We start from the raw sequence: 22,579 nt of genomic DNA on the forward strand, positions 1-22,579 counted from the left end.
TCTTCAGCGATCGTGTCAGGAAGAGTCACCACTCATTTTTAATGATTTGATTAAATACACAATATCCACCTGCTTTCTTCTTTCTTTCTCTTTGTTTTTCCTTTTTAGAGTGAAAAGAAATTCCGAGAAATAAAGTTCTCCTCTACTAACTTGGATGTTTATAATGGGTATTGGGAAGTCTAAAATAGCCCCCTGCTCTCTTTCTCTCTCTTGGAGTAAAACCCACAGTGTGGATGCAAGTCCAAGACATCATGAGTCAGAATCCCCCAAGTCAGGAGAAATCTCCCTGGGTGATCAGCCAGCACATAGCAGTGCAACAGAGGAGCCAGCAGGAGAGCAGGGGGCAGCTGAGAGAATGAAGGAGATGCCTGCAGAGGAAGCGGAAGAAGATGAGGTGTTCTTCAAATTTGTGATACTGCATGCAGAAAGTGACATAAGTGAAGCCCTCAGAGTCCAGAACCTGCTACAAGATGACTTTGGTATCAAACCGGGAATTATCTTTGCCGAGATGCCATGTGGCAGACAGCACTTGCAGAATTTAGATGATGCTGTTAATGGGTCTGCATGGACCCTCTTATTATTGACTGAAAACTTTTTAAGAGATACCTGGTGTAAGTTCCAGTTCTACTCATCCCTAATGAACTCCGTCAACAGGCAGCACAAATACAACTCTGTCATACCCATGCGGCCCCTGAACAACCCCCTTCCCCGAGAAAGCACTCCCTTTGCTCTGCGCACCATCAATGCCCTAGAAGAAGGGAGTCATGGCTTTCCTACTCAAATAGAAAGAATTTTTCGAGAGTCTGTGTATAAGACACAGCAAACTATCTGGAGAGAGACACGAAGTATGGTACAGAGGCAATGTGTTGACTGAGACCAACACAGTACCTGAGTGGCTCTTGTGACAAGAGATTTGTCTTCATTCTAGGAAATTTTAAACTAAAAGAGAGCCTTATTCTTACTAATGGTATAAATAAAGTAAGGACGTCTCTGCCGGACCACCTATGGAAATGTACCTTTTAAATTTTATATATATATATATAATTTTTGATGAAAATATGTATCACATATAATTGTTGATGAAAATATGTATCACCGAACATACCCATTCAAATCTCCCTTTACAGAACATACATTCTTCATAGTATGTCACTGTTCTCTCGGACTGGACCCATATTGTTTCACCACTATTTAGCTTTTGTTTCCTTGGCCTCTTCATATTTGCATTTGTGTTTTAGAGTTCCTGTTGTCTACTGAATCTCATATAGATAAATCTTTAAAAGAGCAAAATGTTCAAGACCGACATTATTTATTAATTGAGCTAAACTGTTGCTTTGTTTACCGATGATGTCATTGGATATTTTCAACTCAAGGTTTAAAATCTAGATCCAGGAATTTCCCCAGTCTCAATGGATACAGTAGCAACTCTGATTTCCATAAAAAGTTGACGTTCGAGGACACGTTTTTCTCCTTTCGGTCAAGATCTATCTGAGTTGGTGAAAGCACTCAGTGCGGGCAGCCAGACACTAAGCCTCTCCTCTGGCTTCATGGTGCAGGAGAAGATTGCTGTGAAGGCCGTTCCCATGGGAGGCCACGTCTTCCTCCAGTTCTTGAGTCTTCATTGTCTCTGGCTCCCAGTAGAGACCCATTGTTAAATCTTGGGTGACTTCTGGCACCCATTCAAGGCAGCAGGTGCGATGGAGATGTAGTACTTTTCCATGATTTCATAAACTGGAGATGATCTGTTTCAAGAATTTTAATGGTTTTCTTGGTTTGTGGATATGACAAAGTATTTTCAATTGATATTTCTTGAATTGAACCTTGGACAAAAAGATACATGACAGAACTTTTTAAAAATGATAATGCTTCCATTTACTGAATTTTGTTCTTTTCAGAGAACACAAAAGAAAATGGCCGCAAGATATCTGAGCATTTCTCTTGAGGCACCCTTTATAAACAGTATAGAGAGAGCATTCTTGTTATGATCACCTAGAGGTACAGATTGCAGGGAAAGAAGGTTTAGAATGTCGAGTGCCAATTAATATGAAGTAAGTAGATGTAAGCACGGTAGAGCTTTTTAAATTAATCAAAAGTGCTTTTCTTTCTGTTGGAATTTGCAGGTTTGGAGACGATATTTACTATCGATTAGCAGCCTACATGATCGTTAGAAACTGGTTAGAAACTTCATAGAGTGCTGATGAGATGTCCCCGGGAGCCTGCAGCTCTCCAACTTAGTCATTATTTATAACTGGGGTTTTATTTGCACAGCTTCTGAATGGTATATGTTTGTATATGCTTGACCAGGTGCTCCTATTTAAAAAGAATGTTCTCCCTGGGGCAGCCTTTGCCAATTCTCACATACTGTGCATCTGTGGACTCCAGCTACCTGAGTGTATGTGTATCTTTGTGGATTGTTTTTAGAGACTTTGGGTAGATGTGTATGCATTGTTTCACCTGCTTTTCTAGTGTCCCAGGGTCATGATCAACCAGAGAAGCCCAAGCGGGACTATTCCTTCCCCTCCCTGCCTTTCTGTCCATCTTAGATCAAGGAAGCCACACCAAGTACAGACTGGGGGTGCAGTGAAATGAGTCCTGCTATTTTGTAACTAGGATGATACCCAACAGGGAGTCAGGAGAACTGGCTGGGTCCGGTCTCTGCCACAATGATAGGACTGTGAGATGAAAGCATTGGCTTGCTGGGCCTTGTCCGCTCCCAGCAAGTGGAAAACGGAGGACCAGAAAAGGGACTGAGTGAGAAAAATAGAATTTTAGAATGAGACATGTAGTTGCAGGAGGGTTAACATACACTTACAGTTACGAAATAGTTTCATCTGTTCATAGTTTAATTGACTTTAAATCCTTTCTATTTTACTTTCATCATTACTAAAAGATAATAATAATGCATTGTGTACTTGGGTTTTAAATATATTTTTTCATAGGGACCAAAGACATTGTGCTAAATTTTTCTTTCTTCTTAATCCCTGATAGTACAAGGTTTGGTCACATAAATTTCGTAATCTTTTCTTTACATTTTTTCACAAACTTTTTAAAGTCCTCTCATACTTCTGAGTCCGCCTCATCGTGGTTTCAAGTCCAGTAGCCCTACAAGTCAAGCCTGACTCTGTTAGTACTTATTAAATGAGAAGAATGTTTTCATTGCATGGTGACATTTTCTTGACATAAAGTCTCCTTCTATCACAGTCTCTTACTACTCTTCTTTTTCAATTTTAAATATAAGTATTCCTTTGTGTATTTTCTGGTCATAATGTTCCCTGTACCTCAAATTTTGTGTACTCATGCAACATTGACCTTTGTGCCTGCCAAACTTGAAGCAACTAGTGCTGAACAGTATTTTTAAAATAAATATTTATTTGCTTTTTCCTTGACTAAGATTGATTTATGACTCCAGTGAAGATCAATAGATCACTAGGCCTTTCTTCCTTGTCCGTCTGAGTCTAGAAGCTCTGCTGAAACCTGGTCAGCGTCAAAGCAACACAAAAGCATCAATTAACTGGCAAGTGGTGGCTGCCTATGAGATACAGTGCACGGAAATGGAAGCCAGGTTTACTGCTTAGAAGGTGTGTATGGAAGGTGAGATTCTTACCACTGAAATACCATTGCCTGGATCTCCATGAAGATTATATAAATGTGCTTTGATAAAAGAGTATCAACCTGCACTTCATTACAGAGCATCAGACTCAGTGGTCAGATTCAGTTGGTTTCCACGTTTTTGGCAGAACTAGTACCTAATGTTTTGTTGAGTTTAGCAAACTGGGTATTAAAATAGCTCTAGTACTCAGGGTTCTCTCTAAGGTGTGCCACTGGGAATTGTGAATATAAATCACAAGTTTGTATTCCTTACTCTTTTATAACAGTCATCTATCTGTACAACACTGTATTCTAAAAGCCCTTAGTAACGTCCATTCTGTCCACCAGTATAAGAAATTAAATGAAACTCCGCTTGTTGTATTTATTTATTTCCTAAGACTTTATATATTTTTGAAGAAATACTCCACTTTTATTCCCTCGTATTTGTTACTCCAGTAATATATATATAAAAGAAAAAAAGCCAAACAACCAGAGGGTGATTCGCTGCCATTCGTTTCAGCTTTGTGTTACACTCCAAATTCCCACGAGAGATTATAAATGAATTACACAACTCATAAAAATGCTTAAAGGGCTAACGGTATTGTCAGAACAACTGCTGTTAAGTGTATCAGAAGCTGAAAGGGATTTTTCACAGATGAACATAATATATTCAAGTAAGAGAAGTTGCCTGTGTCTTGTATACCAAGCACAAGGACTTGTCTAATTGGCCTACCTCTAAAGGAATGGGATACTCCTACTACAGTGAAAAGATGGCTAAGGATAAAGCACGTGGCTGATGTTACTCAGATAAAAGTGAAGAGTATTGCAAGTGAGGACGGCAATCCAGAAGCAAAATGGAAATATTTTAAATAACAGCTTTATTGTTTTTGTCAGATATTATTTAATATGTGAATTTATTTTCATTAATATTTTTCGATCTTTCTTTTCTTCGATCTTTTCTTTCAAAATATCTAGTTTTATGTTCCTCTTTTATTATTATTTAAGGATTGACTATACGAAATAATAAACTACCTTTCAGTATATATATATTTTTTTTCAATAAAGAATTTTAATGGGTTCTCTTACAGCTTTTACAACAATTAATACATCCATTGTATCAAGCACATTTATATATATGTTGCCATCATCATTTCAAAACATTTTCTTTCAACTTGAGCCCTTGGCATCAGCTCTTTTTTTCCCCTCCCTCCCCCACCTTTCCACCTCATGAACCTTTGATAAATTGTTAGTATTTTCATATCTTACACCATCTGCTGTCTCTGTTTACCTGTTTCTGTTGTCTGTCCCCTGATGAGTGTCAGTATATATATATTTTAATACCTAAAATGGTCATTAGGGTAGCAAACCAATTTATTTATTTGAATCCCACCACTTATCACACCTGATAGTATTTTTGATGATGAAGAAACAATAGTGATTATAACTATATGATGAAATTAATAGTTTTAATAGTATATCATCAAGATAGTGAAATGGAAGCTGAAAGGAGGTCAAGAGTCAATGCTGTGTTATTTGTGAATGCACACATGTACACACGTAGATATAGCTACACAAACGGGGAATTCGGAGAAAATGCTCTATAATCTGAGGCGTGTTCATTACAAGTACTCTGTGGATATTAATGCCGTACTAAAGCTACACATCTGAGGTGTGCCTTATGTATTGGCTATGATGCTTTCAGCTTTCAGAAACATAAACCTGGTGTCATATGACCTAAACCACAAATGATTATCTAAGTTACAGTGGCTCAAGAGGTTCTTAAAAACCCAGGTTCTAGCTGTCTTCTTGCTCTGCCATCCTTAGGGTTTCATTCGTATTCCCTTCAGTTGTTCCATGGCTGCTACAGTGTCTGGCCCTACATACCGATACGGCAATGACCGGCATAACAAAATGATGGTAGTGGTCTGCCTAGTGGAGCGAGCCTGCTGCTGATTGTGGGGGTTATTTCAAATCCTAAACAAGTTCAGCACTTCTTCTCAGAGTGGTTGTGATGGTTCAGTGCTGTTGAGTTGGCTCTACCTCATGTTGTTCGTGTGTAAAACAGAATGAAGCATCACTCAGAGTGGCCCATCCTCACAATTGTTCTTATGTGTGAACCGGCTGGTAGCCATTGTGCCAGGTCATCTCGGTGAGCGTCATCCTCTTTTTCTATGACTGGCTGCCTTTTCCAGGGACCGATCTCTCCTGATAACATGTCCGAAGTATGCAAGATGAGGTCTCACCATCCTCCCATCCAAGGACTATTCTAGTTCTACTTCCTCTAAGACACATCTCTTTGTTCTTTTGGCAGTACGAGGTACTTTTAATATGTTTCAACAGCCCCATAATTAAAATTAGCAATTCTTTTCCAGTTTTCCTTATTCATTGTCCAACTTTCACATTCATATGCGTCAGTTGAAAATACCACAGCTTGGGTCATGTGTACTGTAATCTTTGAAATGACACCCTGGCTCTTCAACACACGACAGAGGTCTTGTACAGTAGATTTGCCCAAGGCATATGTCATTTGACTCCTTGACTACTATGTCCAGGAACATTGTGGATCCAAGTGTGGGGGAAGCCAGCCCATCACACTATCACGGGTCCAGTAAGTGCAATGATATGGTTAAAACATATAAAGATTATAGTATAGTCATAGAGAATAAGAGAGACAGCAGAGAGAGTAAAATGAAGGAGTCAGACGCCTTTCATAGTAGCATGCTCACCTCCTGGGCAGCCATGATTTCAACAGCCAGGTCTGCGCACAGCGTGGGCAGAGAGGGCAGGAGACAGATACTTATTTCTAAGGTTTATGTATCTTTGGGGTGTACAAGCCCCCTAATTACAGGAAAAGACATAAGATGAAATTCTTGACCATGTCAAATTTTTCTTTGCTTATGATGATGTGGTATAGTGACCCAGTTGTGGAGGTTTTTTTGTTTTGTTTTATTTACAGTGAGTTATAATCCATACTGAAGGCAGCAGTCCTTGAACTTCATCAGCAAATGATTCAAGGCCTCCTCGCTTTCAGCAAACTTGTGTCATCTGCATATCACAGATTGTTCAAAAGCCTTCCTCCAATCCTGATGCTGAATTCTTGTATTATCTGCTCATTATACAGATTGAATAAGTATGGTGAAAAGATACAATCCTAATACACATCTTTCCTCCTTTGTTTTTTAACTATAGAAAAAGTCATTTTATTTTATTTTATTTTTTTAAATCATTTTATTAGGGGCTCATACAACTCTTATCACAATCCATACACACATCAATTGTGTAAAGCGCATTTGTACATTCATTGCCCTCATCATTCTCAAAACATTTTCTCTCCACTTAAACCCCCGGCATTAGGTCCTCATTTTTCCCCTCCCTCCCTGCTCCCCCCTCCCTCATGAGCCCTTGATAGTTTATAAATGGGTATTTTGTCATGTCTTGCCCTGCCCGACGTCTCCCTTCACCCACTTTTCTGTTGTCCGTCCCCCAGGGAGGAGGTCACATATAGTTCCTTGTAATCGGTTCCCTCTTTCCTACCCACTCTCCCTCTACCCTCCCTGTTTCACCACTCACACCACTGGTCCTGTAGGGCTCATCTGCCCTGGATTCCCTGTATTTTCAGTTCCTATCTGTACCAGTGTACATCCTCTGGTCTAGCCAGACTTGCAAGGTAGAGATTCAGTCATGGTAGTGGGAGCGGGGAGGAAACATTTAGGAACTAGAGGAAAGCATCTTTCCTCCTTTTAAACCAGGCAGCATTCCCTTGTTCTGTTCACACAACCTCCTCTTGGTCCAGGTACAAAATGAAGTGTTCTGGCATTTCCATTCTTCTCAATGTTTTCCACAGTTGTTATGATTCACACAATGGTATTTCTTTGCATAGTCAGTAAAGTACAAGTAAACATCTCTGATATTCTCTGCTTTCAGACAAGATCTATCTGACATCGACATGCCCTCTTCTGAATCTGGTTGGAACCTCTGGCAGCTCCTTGTCAATGTACTACTGCAACTGTTGTTGGATGATCTTCAACAAAATTTTATTTGCGTGTTAAGATCTTAATGACATTGTTCTATAATTTGACTCTGTTGCATCACCTTTCTTTGGAATTCATATAAATATGGATCTATTCAAGTCGGTTGACCAAGTAGCTGACTTCCAGGGTTCTTGTATAAACCGGTAAGTACTTCCAGTGCTTCATCATCTTGTTGCAATATTCAACTGGTATTCCATCTGTTCCTAGAGCCATTTTTGGCTAATGCCTGTCATGCAGCTTGGCCCTCATCCTTCAGTATCATTGATTCGTGACCATATGCTACCCCTTAAAATGGTTGAATGTGTCCCATTTCATTTTGGTAGAGTGACTCTGTGTATTTCTTCTATCTTCTGTTGATGTTTCTGGCATCACTCAATATTTTGCTTGTAACATCTTTCAATATTGCAATTTGAAGCTTCGATTTTTTTCCCTTCAGTTCTTTCAGCTTAAGCAACATGGAACATGTTCTCCTTTTTGGTTTTTAAACTTCAGTTCTTTGAAAATTTCATTATAAAATTTTCTTTTGTCTTCTCGAGCTGCCCTTTGAAAATTTCTGTTCAGCTCTTTTACTTCATCATTTCTGCCATTTGCTGTAACTATTCTATGATCGAGCAAGTTTCAGATTCTCTTCTGACAATCACTTTCGTATTTTTTTTCTTTCCTGTCTTTTTAATGATCCTTTGCTTTCTTCTTGTATGAGTTTCTTGATGTTGTCCCACCGATAGTCAGGACCTCTATCATTAATGTCCATTGAGTCAAATCTGTTCTTGAAATCCAAGTCGGATAAATTCAAGATAATATTTTTATTCTTGTGGACTTGTTTTAATTTTCTTCAACATAAACCTGAATTTATATATGAGCAATTGATGATCTGTTTCACAGTCAGTCCCTGGCCTTGTTTGAACTAAAGATAATTAGCTACTCCAATGTTTCTTCCCACAAATGTTATCAATGTGACTCCTGTGTAATCTATCTGGAAAACTTCAAGTGTATATTTGCTTTTTATGTCACTGAAAAGATGTCTGCAATGAAGAAGTATTACAAAATTCTATCATGTGATCTCCATCTTTGTTTCTATCACTAAGACCATATTTTCCAATTATTGTACCTTCCTCTTTGATACCAATCTGCATTCCAATCGCAAATAATTATCAATGTATCTGGATTGTGTGCTTGATCAATTACAGACTGAAGAAGTTGATAGCATTCTTCAATTTCTTCATCATTAGTTTTAGTGGTTGGTGTGTAAATTTGAATAATAGTTGTATTAACTGAGTTGTAAGATCCCCCAGTAAAATGATGAGGAAAAAAGGTTGTATTAACTGGATTTCCTTATATGTGTGTCAATAGTATTCTATCACAGACAGCATTTACTTCAAGAAAAATCTTGAAATATCCAGTTTGACAAATGAATATGATGTACATCCTCTTGAATTTGTCATTTTAGGTATAGAAAACCATGATTGTCTGATTCAAAATGGCTAATACCAGTCCATTTCAGTTCACGCATGCCTAGAATATTGATGTATATGTGTTATATTTCATTTTTGACCACTTTCAATTCTCCTAGTATCATCCTTCATATTTTACATTCCAAATTCTGATTATTAATAGATCTTTACAGGTGTTTCTTCTCATTTTGAGACATTAGCAAATGAAGGTCCTGAAGGCTTTGCTCCATCCATGTCATTGTGGTCGTCTGCTTTGAGAATGCAGCTTTCTTTCCCCAGTATTTTCAGTGCCCTCCAACCTTCTCACAGTGCTCATCTTCTCCCAGTGCTCGGCTACTATTCATATTCTTTTCCGTGTGTCTGAAACTGCACCACTGCTACTAGTAAGGTTTTCAGTGGTTAATCATGCAGCAGTGGGCAGTCTGTTTCTTCTTCACAGTGTATTCTTAGTCTGGAAGCGCCACTGAAACTTGTTCGCCTTGAGTGACCCTTCTGGTATTTGAATTGCCAGTGACAAAACTTCCAGCATCACAGCAATGTACAAGCCACCACAGTATGACAAACTGGCAAATAGTAAGTAGACAAGACTTTACCAACCCATCTCACTGATCAACCGAAGCCCTTTTAAGAAAGAAGTCAAAATAGGAAACCACTTTTCATGGGCTTGTTATACGGAAATTTGAGTTGGGAGTCCCAGTTGCCGAAATTTTACGTAAGTTCATTATAAATATCCAATTTAGGGGCATCTCAGATTGGGGTACATAGTACTTCAAATGCCACCTGTCACACTTAACTGTTGAGTAAAGCAGTTTCGCATGTTAGATAAAGCATGCTGACATGTGACTAGGGTGAGGCCACACAGGGCGTATGAGGAACTGTGGCTGTCTGCGGCTGTGCTGCTGAGGAGGGATTTAATGTATTTGCCTGGGAAGTCAGCATTGTGCCTTCCCTCCTCTTCCAGTCAGTCTCCCATTGCCTAGCCGTGTGACTTCTGCTGGGTGGCCATGTAATGTGATTGTATGCTCTATGTTTACAGGGTCGTCCACGGAGCACGGAGAAAATTTCAGATAGATGCCAAGTACCTGATGAAATAAAACAAAGCATCTCAAAACTGACATCGTTAAGCCAGTGACCTAAAGGAATGAATGAATATAGGAGTTTGAAGTGGTAGATACTGTTGTCTATGAACCTGATGTTCCTTATGGAATTCCAAGTAGAAAATGTTATTAGATTTTGAACATTAGTGACTGAATACAAACAATACCCTCATATATATTTTTATTCTAAATCATATTTGGTAATCCTTACTGTCAATTTAAACATTGTTTGGATTGGAGTACATAGTACTTCAAGCATCATCAATTAATAACTCAGAGAATGGAAATGATTTGCCCTACAGCTCAGTAAATAACTTGAGGAGGAGGGGGGAGGGGGTATAGCAAAGACAGATGCTCATTCTTCTTGTCAGTGGGCTGGCTCTAACAACTGTTACTCCAGCATCTCTATTCAGTCACACCTCCCTTTCTGGTGTGAGCAAGAATTGTTCGGTGGGAAAATAACTCCTTTATTTGGGAGAGTGCGCCTCCCATTCTTGTCAAAAAAGAATTAATTCTGAGCCGTTTTACTCTAAGGTGAATAAATGGTAGTGCTTTCATTAGCTAATAACAGTACCTTCAGTTAAGCAATTTCATAAGCTAATTAGGAATGATCTTTTCAGCTACCTAGGCAAACATCTTTAAACCAGGAAATCTCCATAAACTATCCCCTCCCAGGGGATTCCCATCTATACATTGAACTGAACAGGACACATAACCAGTTTCATCAGAATATTTAAAAATAAAAATACTATCACATGAAAATATCCTGAGATTATATTATGATGATTGTTGCACACTCTACATATACTCAAAACCACTGAGTTGGATATTTTGAGTAAATGTTATGGTGTGTGAATTGCATCTCAATAGGGAATGATCCTTAAAACAAATTGAACAACAAACAACACTCAGAACAGAGCACTATCACAGTAACCACTTTGGAATGCGATTTGGCAATGGATAGTAATGCTGAAGATGGACACATCATGTGAACCCTTAGAGATACTTTCCTGCAGATACTAAGGAAGGCAGGTGTGAAGAGGGTGTTTCCTGCAATATTCCTTTGTAATACTGAAAACAGGAAACAATCTAGTTGCCAATAGGAGAAAGCATAAATGTATTATAGGATGTTCATACAAACAAATATTATAGAAAATTTGAAATTACTAACTAGATAAACTTCAAAAACATAATGCTGAGGAGACAAAAAATATAGACTATATGGACAATCTGATATCATTGATATAAAGCTTAAGCAAGATAGCACTATATTTTTAATGAGTACATACAAAGGAGATGGTCTCTTGTTTTCCATCATTTTCTACATGTTTGAAACATTTCATGATTTTTTTTAAGCTAGCACATACCTGTAAGTCTTATAGAAGTTCTTTTCACATGCAGTGATTTTAGGCATAAGAAAACTAGGAGATTGTCAACAGATCGAGACAAATACATAGTGTTAATAGAAGTTCTCATTTTTGGATACCTATTGTATCAGATGACCTGACTTCATCTTACATATTTTGGACATATTTCCAGGAGAGATGAGTCCCTGGAGAAGGATATCATGCTTGGTAAAGTAGAGGGGCAGCAAAAAGGAGGAAGACCCCCCAGGAGATGGATTGACACAACGGCTGCAACTATGGGCTCAAGCACAGGAACAATGGCGTTGGTGTGGAACTGGGCATGCTTAGTTCTGTTGTGCATAGGGTTTCTATAGGTCAGAAACAACTTCATGGCACCTAACAACAGTACAAATTATATCAGACAGTTAGCTTACATTATCATCAATACCCCCCAAATTCCTACATAATTCCCCAGTATTCTCAAATGCTTTAGTGTGATAGACCTTGTCGGTAATGAAGTCATTGGAATATCTTATGGTCTGTCTCCAAAGCTTGTAGTCTTAGGCTCCATGATGTGGTTTTAGTGAATCAGTCTGATTTTCCCCTGGTGGAGAATCTTAAAAGGGGTTGTCAAAGAGAAAGCTATAGAAATAACTGCTTGAGGCTGCTCTATTCTTAGTCCTCCTTACTCAATAGGACAGCTTGTTCAATATGAGTGAGAATCAGAGATCTGGCTCTTGATCCCACTGTGCTTCTCTAGCTAACTTTGCTACTCTGTACTCTTCTTTAGAAACTCCATGTGTTGCAGTTGCTGATTTCTAGTACATTCCCCCATAGGTACTTGTATAATTATTCCTGAACTCTACAAACTGAGATTTCTATCAATTCTTTTCTTGTTTGTAATTGTTCTTGTGTTGTCTTCACTTCAACTGTTGAATAAACATCACTCACCACTTCACTTTTTACAAACACCATGCCCTTTGGAAGCGTCTATGATGTAAACACAATGCTCTTCCAGTGTCTAGAACAAAAAGAGGATGGCAGTGCCATTTAGATCTGAGCAAGACTTCCAATATGCTTGACATAATCCTTCCGAGTTGCTTAGGACCTCTGTTCTGCTTTCTTTTGTTGTCCGTTTTGCTCACAATAGATGATGCATATGTTAAAGGGACAGCTACTTTAATTTAGAGGGAGGAAGATTAAAAAAAAGGGGGGGGGAGGTAGGCGGGAAGAGTGTTTATATCAGGAAACTTAATGCCACAAAGCTCCTGGATATATATGCATGAGAGGATACCATTCCCACCCTTACCTCCAAACCCTCCCTCACCACCCCCCAAAAAAACCAGAACTTTTTTTGCAAAGCTATGTATTTAAATTTTTTTTTTTTTTAAATAAAACAACCCTATTAGCTTCAAAGTACTCTCCATTACACTTACTACATTGGTCAAATCTGCTATTTCATTCTTGGAAACATTTTTATAACTCATTTGTTTGGATGGCTGATAGCATCTCCTTCATTTTTTTCCCACCTCTTCTATGTTGTCAAAGCACTATCCTTTCATGTTCCTCTTCATTCAAGGAAACAAAAAGAAGTAGCACAGAGCAAGGCCAGGTGAGTCAGGTATTTGGGGGAAGGGAGACATGCTGTTTTTTGCCAAAAACTGAGGCACTGAGATGGCTGCATGAGCAGGTACATTCTTGTGGTGGCAAAACCAGTCCTTCATCTGCCACAATTCAGGTCTTTTTTGTCGCATACTATTACACAGTCTTTTCAGAACCTCTAAAGTGGAAGCTTGATTAACGGTCTGACCTGGTGGAACAAACTCCAAATGCACTATCTCCCTCATATCAAAAAACAAATGTGCATCATCTTGATCTTTGATTTCACTTGATGAGCTTTTGGGGGCTGAGGTGACGATGGTGTCTTCCACTGGCTTGACTGATGTTTGCTTTGAGGTCATAAGAATATCACCATGTCTCCTCACCATAATGACCTTGGGAAAAAATGTCTTGGTCACTTCAGAGCTGTCCTTTCATAGCATGACATGCTTCCACTTGAAGCTTTTTTTCTGGTGAGTCAGAATCCGAGGCACAAACTTCACAGCAACACTTCTCATTCCCAAAGCTTCCTTTAAAATTCACTGAACCAAGCTCCACCATAATCCAGATAACTTCCCCATCTCTTCAGTGGTCCGTTGTCAGTCTTTGAGCACAAATGCACAATTTTTGTGGACATTTTTGTCCATTCAAGTAGTTGACAGATGCCCAGGATGTTTGTCATCAATCAACATTTCACCTTGTTTAAAATGAGAAGACCACTTGTACACCTTAGTTTTTCCCATAGCACTGCCCTTGTAAGCTGTGTTTAACATCACAACGGTTGCTGTGGCATTTTTTCCTGAGTAGAAAACAAAATTTCACAGCCCCACACTGTTCTTTTAAATCAGCCATTACAAAAAATGAGGTTCAAGCGAAACTGCTTTTATGAAAAAATTCACTGTGGGCGTGCAGGGAGGGAGCAGACGGGGGAACAAAATTCACTGTGGGCGTGCGGGGAGGGAGCAGACAGGGAGAAAAAGTCACTGTGACCAGAGAGAACCTTCCCAGGCCGCTAGGTGCAGTGACTCAGAGCAAGTTGCTCGATGGCTGCCTAGCAGGAAAAACGTGTACTATGAAAGCTCTCCTCAGCAGAGGTTTTTTTCTGACTAAAGGCAACAAAGATATATGTATATGATATGATCTATGGATTTCAGAAGGGGTACCTCCAGAAAAAAAATGTTCATGTTTAGGCCATTATATATATATAATTACTGTGATATACAATGCCACATGTCTTGTTGAGAGTGTAGCTTGTGGAGCCAATTCTGTCATTACTGATTAATTTCAGACACATTAGTTAACTTTTGCATGCTTCAGTTGTCTCATCTTAAAATGGAAATGCTGGTAATGATTGCCTCTTAGAGGTGTTCTGAAAAGTACATGAACTCATACAGGTAGGTGGGCTAAAGCATTCTAGGAAGTCACATTCATCTTGACCTTGCCCAGTTTTTATGGCTAGCTGCTGAGAAAATTAGATGCAGATCTTGATAGTGCCCCTAGTTTTGCTTTGCCTTCCAGGCCATATGGGTTTGAATGCCTTTGATTAAGTTTGCCTAAAGCCAAGGAACAATCCATCTGCCACATAATAAGAAATAGTTTCCTACTTTTAACTTAAGAAAAAAGCCAAGCTTTATAAAATAAAAATAAAAACTTTTTCTGTAAGGATGAACTCTGTCTTATGCCTGATTCCATCTGTGGCTGGATCTGTCATCACTGACCCCAACAACTCCAATGTTTCTCTTTGTCACATTGCTGAAGACCTCGAAGCTAAAGCATGTGCAGTGGCAGCATCTCGATTGTCGGCAAGCGAAGGAGCGGGAGGTGAGGATGTCTCGAGGCCTGCTTATCAGCTGGCAGGGAATTCTGGGATTGATTAGTGCATAGGGAGCGTATAATTCAGAGATTCCAACAATAGGAAATGTATCAGAACAATATGTCCTGGTTATTAGCCTTTTCATGAGATATTTCTTTCATGCTTCTGTGTACTCTCTCACTAGGAAAAAAGCTACTGTCTGTGATGATGAGGCCCTACGCAATTTTTAAATTATTGTTTAATTTAGTTTTATTTCATAGTTTAAATGGAAAATAAATCCACATGTGTCAAAATTCAAAAGTACAAGGAAGTAACGCCAATGAATATTACCAGCTCCTGTTCCTGTGGGAACTCTTATTGAATCCTGGGTCCTTAAATGCATAAATATATAAAGATAGCTTGGGAAACAGTTGGTGGTTGGTATGTAGAGGAAGTTTTCAAAAGAAATAAAATTTTAAAAAATTAAAAAACAAAAACAAAAAAAGAAATAAAATAGTAAAATTAAATGTACATAAGTAGAATAAAAGGAAGTCATTAGACAACCTCTTGTTTGCTTGTAGTTTGACTGGACCCTTTATGTGAAACCAAATAACAGCAAATGAATAAACTCTTGCCAGAAGGAGCCCTGGTGGCGCTGTCTGTCAGGTAAGAGTTAGACTATCAACTATAATGTGGTAGTTCAATTATAGATTGGCAAAGGATCCCTAGTGGTGCAGTGGTTAAGTTCTTGAGTGCTAACCAAATGGTTAGTAGTTCAAACCCCCAATAACTGCGGGAGAAAGATGTGGCAGTCTGTTCCCATAAAGATCTACAGCCCTGGAAACCCAATGCGGCAGCTCTACTCTGTCCTGTAAATTCACAATGGGTCAAACTTGAGTCAATGGCAACAATTTAGGTTTGGGTTTGTTTTGGGTTTTTTTGATAGATGGATAAGAAGATAATTGTATAAATATCTTACAGATCATAAATAGGTGAAGATGCCAATATGTACGCCCTGTTTTTACTGCCATTGAGAACTCTGTTTCACGTAGCACAGCATCTGCTTCCAGTGGTGTATTAACACGCTCTCAATGTGGGTGTGGTCAACTGTCTGTTGTCAGTCATGTGTTTACTACATAGACATAAGGAGGCATGAGAACTTGGAATCAAATTTAAGAAATAAACATTTTCCTTAGTTTGGTTATATTTTGGAAGGGATTTTCATTTTATTTTTGAAAGCATTCTATAGTTTCTTCTAACCAATCTGTGCAATAACAAAAAATCCATAGGGTTTTCTTGGCTGTCATCTCAACAGAAGCAGTTTGTCAGACCGTTCTTCTGTGAAGTTGATAGGTGGGTCTGAACTGGCAATCTTGGGTTAGCAGCCAATCCCACCATAAAAACTAGTATCTCAGTAAGGGTGTGTGGCAAAGAACCTGTTATATAGTGTTTGCGGTTTGGTTAGGTAATTTGGAGGAAAGTCTATGGAAATGAAGGTTTGTTCAAGATGGGTTGTTTTTCAGAAATTAGGTTCTATGATTTGGTATCTCAATAACTCTCTTTAATACAATGAAGACAAAGTTGCAGCTGGTTGATAGGAAGAGCCAATCGTTTTGGCTGAGAGAAGAGATGGTTGGTATTTTGTAAGTCACAAACGGTTTGGGTTTTTGTCTTTCCCAAGAAAAAGTTAAGAAAGGGCCTTATTGTGTCTCATTTTATCATGGCCTCAGAGTAACCTTAATGTTCTGTGAGATGATTTGTGCGTAACAGGAGAATCACAAGGCCTCGTTATTAGGGTGTGGCCAATTTCTGAAGGTCTTTATTTCTCTCTAGTCTAAGTACAACAATAGAAAATATACATAAGCTCTTCTACATCATATAATGCTGCATTTCAAAATTCAGAATTAAAACAAACAAGATGATGGAGCAGCCTTGATGATCCAATGGGTAAGTGCTTGGCTAGTAACTGAACGGTAGGAGTTCAAAGCTATCAGTTGTCTGTAGGGGAAAAATGTGTCATTCTGCTTTCTTAACGATTACAGCCTTGGAGACCTTATGAGACAGTTCCACACCATCTTACAGAATTGCTGTTGGGTTGTTATGAATCGGAATTCTCTCATTGGCAATGGGTAAGATGAAGGACCTTTAAGGTAAAGAGGAGGTGCTTGTGTCTACCAAGGGTTGACATTGAGGCAGTGCTATAATTATCTTTGGCTAATTTAAGGAAGTTAGACTGAATATACCCCAACAATAGTAGGAAAAAAAATGCTTCCTTAGAAGGGTGTAGTCTCAGACTGGCCATTTCCTTCATCCTGATACAAATGATAACAGAGGAATATCTATCTTGTGGATTAGCCATTCCAACATATTGGCTGTTAACTGAAAGGTAAGTGTTCAAACCAATCAGTTGCTCTGTGGGAGAAAGAGGTAGCATTCTGCTTCCGTAAAGATTAAATTCCACGAAATCCTAGTTATCATTCATCTTTTAATTAAAAAACGAAAGTCCTTGGAGAACAAATGTTTTGAGAATGATGAGGACAATGAATGAACAAATGTGCTTTACACAATTGATGCATGTATGGATTGTGATAAGAGTTGTATGAGCCCCTAATAAAACAATTTTTTTTAAAAGTCCAGTGTTTACTTGATTTTTTTACTGCTCTTGCTTTCTCTTTGTATTCATTCTTTTTTAAAAAAATTTAAATCATTTTATTTTGGCCTCTTACAGCTTTTATAACAATCCATACATCAATTATATCAAGCACATTTGTACATATGTTGCCATCATTGTTTCCAAATATTTTTTTAATAGAAAGACTGTGGCAATAAGTGTGAATTAATGTGCACTAAGGGACAGCATAGGTCATAGATGTGTTTCAGTATTAGAAATATTCTATTTCCATACGGTCCAATGAAAACTGAGAAGAAATTGTAAATACACAGGTACTGGAGTAATGATAGAAATATAATTAGATTCTGAATTACAAGTTGGAAAATCAACTACGTAAGAAAAATTTAAGGGGATAGTTAATAAAATAATTTTAGTAAATTCTGTTACTTAATTAAAAGGAAAAAAAAGCTTGGATAAGAAAGAGAATCAATGTTCAATTACTGACCAAAAATAGGCATAAGAGCTCACTGTTTCTCACACACACATAGCACCTCAAATGTATTCAATTTTAACTTAAAGAAAGTATTATTCTATATTTCACTTTTATTGCAAACACCAGATTTTACCAATACTTAATCTCCCTCCTTGGAAAGAATGAAGAATAATCCCTTATCCACAACTCCCAGAATCAAATACTAAAAACCTGAAAAATTTTTATAGCATTTTTGGAAGCAAAATCTTTCTTGACTGCCTCCCATTTGGCAGCAAACTTAACTGGATCTAACTTATAGTAAGTCTTTACTCCACTCATGGTGAGTATTCACGTGTTCTATTGAAGAAATACTACTGTGTTTTATTTTTAGATGCTGCCCCAGACCCTGCTCAGTGTTAGGTAAGAGATCTCAATTCTGTAATGCAGCTGGTCCATTGATTTTTCAAATTGAGATTGTGAACCTGAATTTCACATAATCTAATAGCTTTCTTAGATAGCAATTCCAATTGGTGATTTTCTTGTTTTCAACTGTCTATCGATCCCACTGATGCATCTTTATCCCAAGTGCAAAATACGTTCACCTCCTTCCAATGTTTTTAAAAGTTTCTTCTGTTTACAGAATTCATTCACAGTCCAAATGCTTATCCACAGAATATCAGCATAATGGTCCAAAACATTATCATTTATATCAGATAGATGATGATCTTGGGTGTAATTCAATCTGGCCACAATTTTTTTCCATGGACCTGAAAAACTGAAAAGACAAATTATTCACAACACGCAATGGTATGACAGTCATCAAAACCTCAAACCAGACCCACGGTCACGGAGTGAACTCATAATGATCCTACGTAGAATTTCTGTCAGTATTTATGGTAGCTGACAGTCTCATCTTTTTCCTGAGAAGTGAATGGTGGGCTTCAACTGCTAACCTTAAGCTATTAGTAGCCCAAGGCCTAACCTACAGTGCTTCTTGTAAGCCTAGGAGAACTACAGACATTTCAGTTCAAAAGGAGGACTGAAGAAAAAAAGGAATCACCAATTTGAAATTTGATTATCTAGGAGGGAAACTCCATTTGGTTTCAAGACTTGGGAGTAATTTTCCATGACTCTTGACTGCACCTTCTGCACTCTTGGGTCATTTCCCCGGGGATAGATAATTGGAGGTTGTAGAATTCTACCAACTACAGATATGATTGGGCTTTTTTAATGTAGCCCACAAAGTATCTTGACAAATTCATTATGGACACACAGGAAAACATGATTTGTGATAAGCATTATATAACTCAAATGTTTGCAAGGTTAACAAAATGATTATTTTTAATTTCAGTTATATTAATCACTATATACAGAATAATGAACTCTCAATTACTACATAGCTCCCTTGGACAATTCCCCAGTAGTGAGGTCATATTCAAAAATAATGATTTCGAGAAGAAGCATCCATGGAGAATTGTGGCTGGGTGAATTATTATCTGTATAGTAAGATATGAGGAAATGAAAGAACTGAGAAAAAAAATCACCAGAAATCTTATAAGTCAAGTCCATTAACTTTTCTTTAAACCGAAGCTTCTCAAGAATAGCCCAATCTAATTTATATAGGCACAATATGGAGCATATCCAAGATTCTCTGGGGCAATTTTGACAGTGACATTTAAGTCACAAAACCTTGGAGATGTTTCCACACTGGGCCACTCTGAGAGGGAAGCTTGGACAAAGGCACGAAATAGCTGATAGGGGAAAATAGAGACAAGTTCTTTAGTATTAAAAAAAGTCAAAAACATTAGGACTCCCTAGTACTTGAACTATACAACAGAATTATGAGTTCAATTTGGGTTCAGAAGGAACCATTGAGATCTCTCAGTAGAGGAAGAAGAGAGGGTAGCGTGGTCGGAGCAGCAGGCCAGAGATACTTTTGACTGCAGAGGAGAAAATGGGCGAGTGGACAGAAGCGATGAGAAGTGGGGGAGGCAGTGCCAGCTGCTGTTCTCATACAAAAACAACCCTCCTGGCCCACTATCAGAACAGTGCTCTCTGTAGCATTATTCAAGTAGCAATCATAGATTTGTGCGAACATCATCATCATTCCATGTTCAGTCTCTCCTATGAACAAAGGTGAGTATGATAGTGGGTTCTTGTTATAGCTACTGGGGTTACGTGGAAACTTAAGTTTGTGGTGGAAGAATCAAACAAATTCAGTCAACACAGAGAGAGCAAACACTCTGAATTTTGGCCTTACTGAATAATGTAATGGATACTATTTATTGTGTCTTCTGTGTGTTAAAACACTGTCATGTTTTATAAATGCTACTTCATTTAGTTCTCAAAGCAACCCTTTGAGTAGGAATTACTGGCCCCATTTGATAGTTGAGGAAATGCAGGGCTCTGAGAGATGATCCATCTGCCTAGGGACACAATTAGTAAGCTATTAGTAAGTCTTTGTAGCACTCAACACACTCTACCATAGCTTCCTCATTAAATTGAATCACCTGTGTATGTCACCTTTGCCCAAACCACACTGTCAGGTCATGAAGGCGGTCAAAAGGAAGCTGTCTTTTTGGAACCTAATACAAGCCCTGGCATGTACTTGGTACTCAATATGCTTTGAACTAAATTGTTTGTCTATAACTTCGGTGCTCTTATCATCTAATTGGCCAGTGTGCTAGTTGCCTGGGCTTGCCATAAACAGTGCTTTGTGAAAATGTGGCCTGGACAGTTGCAGCCTGGAGGCAATAGAACTCAGTTTGGGCGATAGGAGACCTTCTAGAAATGGCTCCTGTTCTGCTCTTCAGAAGCAGTCTGAAATTCTTTGCATATGCAAATGCTGATTGATGTTGAGCTATTAGACTCTTTCAATGGCATATCAAATCTGTTGTAATTGTTTTTTCTTCCTCTAATTTCTCTCTCTCTCTCTCTCTAGGACACAGAATAGCAACAGAAAGTTGACAAAGAGTTATTTCATATGTCCTATGTTCTAGGCTTGACTGCTTGGCACTGAATTACAGAGAAGACGGACAAAGGCCCATGAGGCTTACAGTTCAACAGACAGTAAGTAAATCTGGCAAACTATTCCTTTCTTATTCTTCAGTCTGTCAACAGCCTCATCAGCAAATCTCTTCTTCAAATGCAAATACCCTGAGCACTCAAACTACTGGGTGTGGCTTATCTTTTCAGAACCTTCTTTGAAGGCTTGTCCCACACCCATTTAAAGTTCCCATTTTAATGGCTGAAGGAAATGGGCTTAAAAACTCTCCATTTTCATACTTCCTGTATTAGTATGGGTACTTTAGAGAAACCAATCCACAAAAACTCATGTATAAGAGAGAGTTTTATATAAAGGTTAAGTGAGCATCAAGAAAACATCCCAACCCAGTGCTGCCCAAGCCCACAAGTACAACATTAACCCATTAACCCATATGTCCAACACCAGTCCACAAAGTCCTCCTCCATCTCACAAAGCAGACACAATGACACTGACTGCAGGAGGGAAGCAGAGTCAGTGAATGTGTAAACATCTCAGCGCTGGCAGGGGTCTCCACACGGGTGCTCCAGCGCCCAGGGCTGCATCAGGGTAGGTCCATGTGGCTTCTCCTTAGGGATGTCTTGCAGGAAGTCGGCCTTGCAAGCTGAAGTTGGGAACTGCTAAGGCAACTGCACCCTGGTCTGACCATCACAAAGCAAGAGACCCGAGAACTCGAAAGGCGAGGCTCACCAAGCCATTTATCCCTCCGCCCTTCAATTAATCCCACATGTTTATTGGCCAGGTTGGCACAATAAACTAACTCACTTCCTAATAATAATTTCTACCACAATTATATCAATAATAATACGCATAAGAAACCAGTATAAACCTAGTACTGCCAGATCCAAAACTCAATTCTTAAAGCAGTCAAATTCAATCTTATCTTTGCTAAACTATTCCATTCAAATGCATCAAGCAAGCTTGGGGCCTTCTGTCAGCCCTTTTGACTAAGCAGCATGGCCTCAAACTTCAACGGACCATTTTGCCCCGAGGTCAAAATTTACATTGATCACATACATTTTCTCTATTTCAAACAGGAATTACCAAAGACAACAATTAAAGAATAGTTGGTTTTTTTTCCAAAAAACACCCAATAAACTGTATGGCCTTATCTGACCTCCAGCTAGCCAGAGAAGAAAGAGTGCCAGGAGGCAGAGGTCAGACAAGCATCCACTCTCCATCTTCATGATGTTTCTCTAGTTCCCCAATCCTGGTACCATAATGTATTAGGCCAGAGTGACTAGAGAAACGAAATCATTGACCCTCATATATGTGTAATTAAGAATTTTATATCAAAGAGCAATTGTATACTAAGAAATCATGCCAGCCAAGTCCAGATCAAGTCCATAAGTCCAATATTAATCCATAAATCCATAAATCTCTCTTCAGACTCATGAAGCACATGCAAAATGCAGGAAGATCACAGGTCAGTGAGTGCAAAGTCTTGGGGAATCCATTGGCTGTGGAGGCATCTCTAGGGCTCTTGCAGATCTCAGCCTGGCTCCACATGGTTTGCAAACAGAGAAGTGAAGCAGAGAAAGGGGAAGTT

The 22,579-nt window shown here is 38.7% G+C and overlaps 2 protein-coding genes and 1 pseudogene across 2 annotated transcripts in view; all 3 read left to right on the forward strand.

Moving 5' to 3' along the window:
• The window catches only part of FEM1C (fem-1 homolog C), a 97,594-nt gene that overhangs the window by 15,015 nt on the left and 60,000 nt on the right, over positions 1–22,579 (forward strand). The window contains exon 2 of the mRNA XM_045284977.1: positions 20,987–21,056. The gene's annotated coding sequence lies outside the window, so the exon portion shown is untranslated. The remainder of the gene's footprint in view (positions 1–20,986; positions 21,057–22,579) is intronic.
• Positions 155–1,005, forward strand: LOC101651170 (TIR domain-containing adapter molecule 2). The gene has a single exon (XM_004706574.2). The coding sequence runs from the start codon at positions 155–157 to the stop codon at positions 872–874; it is 720 nt and encodes a 239-aa protein (XP_004706631.1). The 3' UTR covers positions 875–1,005.
• Positions 14,777–22,579, forward strand: part of LOC101657109 — a 21,265-nt pseudogene continuing 13,462 nt past the window's right edge.

This window comes from Echinops telfairi, unplaced genomic scaffold, assembly GCF_000313985.2.
Source record: "Echinops telfairi isolate 266 unplaced genomic scaffold, ASM31398v2 ScPeMD7_7469;HRSCAF=8507_1, whole genome shotgun sequence".
Taxonomy (NCBI): Eukaryota; Metazoa; Chordata; class Mammalia; order Afrosoricida; family Tenrecidae; genus Echinops; species Echinops telfairi.

Coding starts and splice junctions, on each gene's coding strand:
- LOC101651170 (XM_004706574.2), top strand. CDS start 155: ATGTTTATAATGGGTATTGGGAAGTCTAAAATAGCCCCCTGCTCTCTT.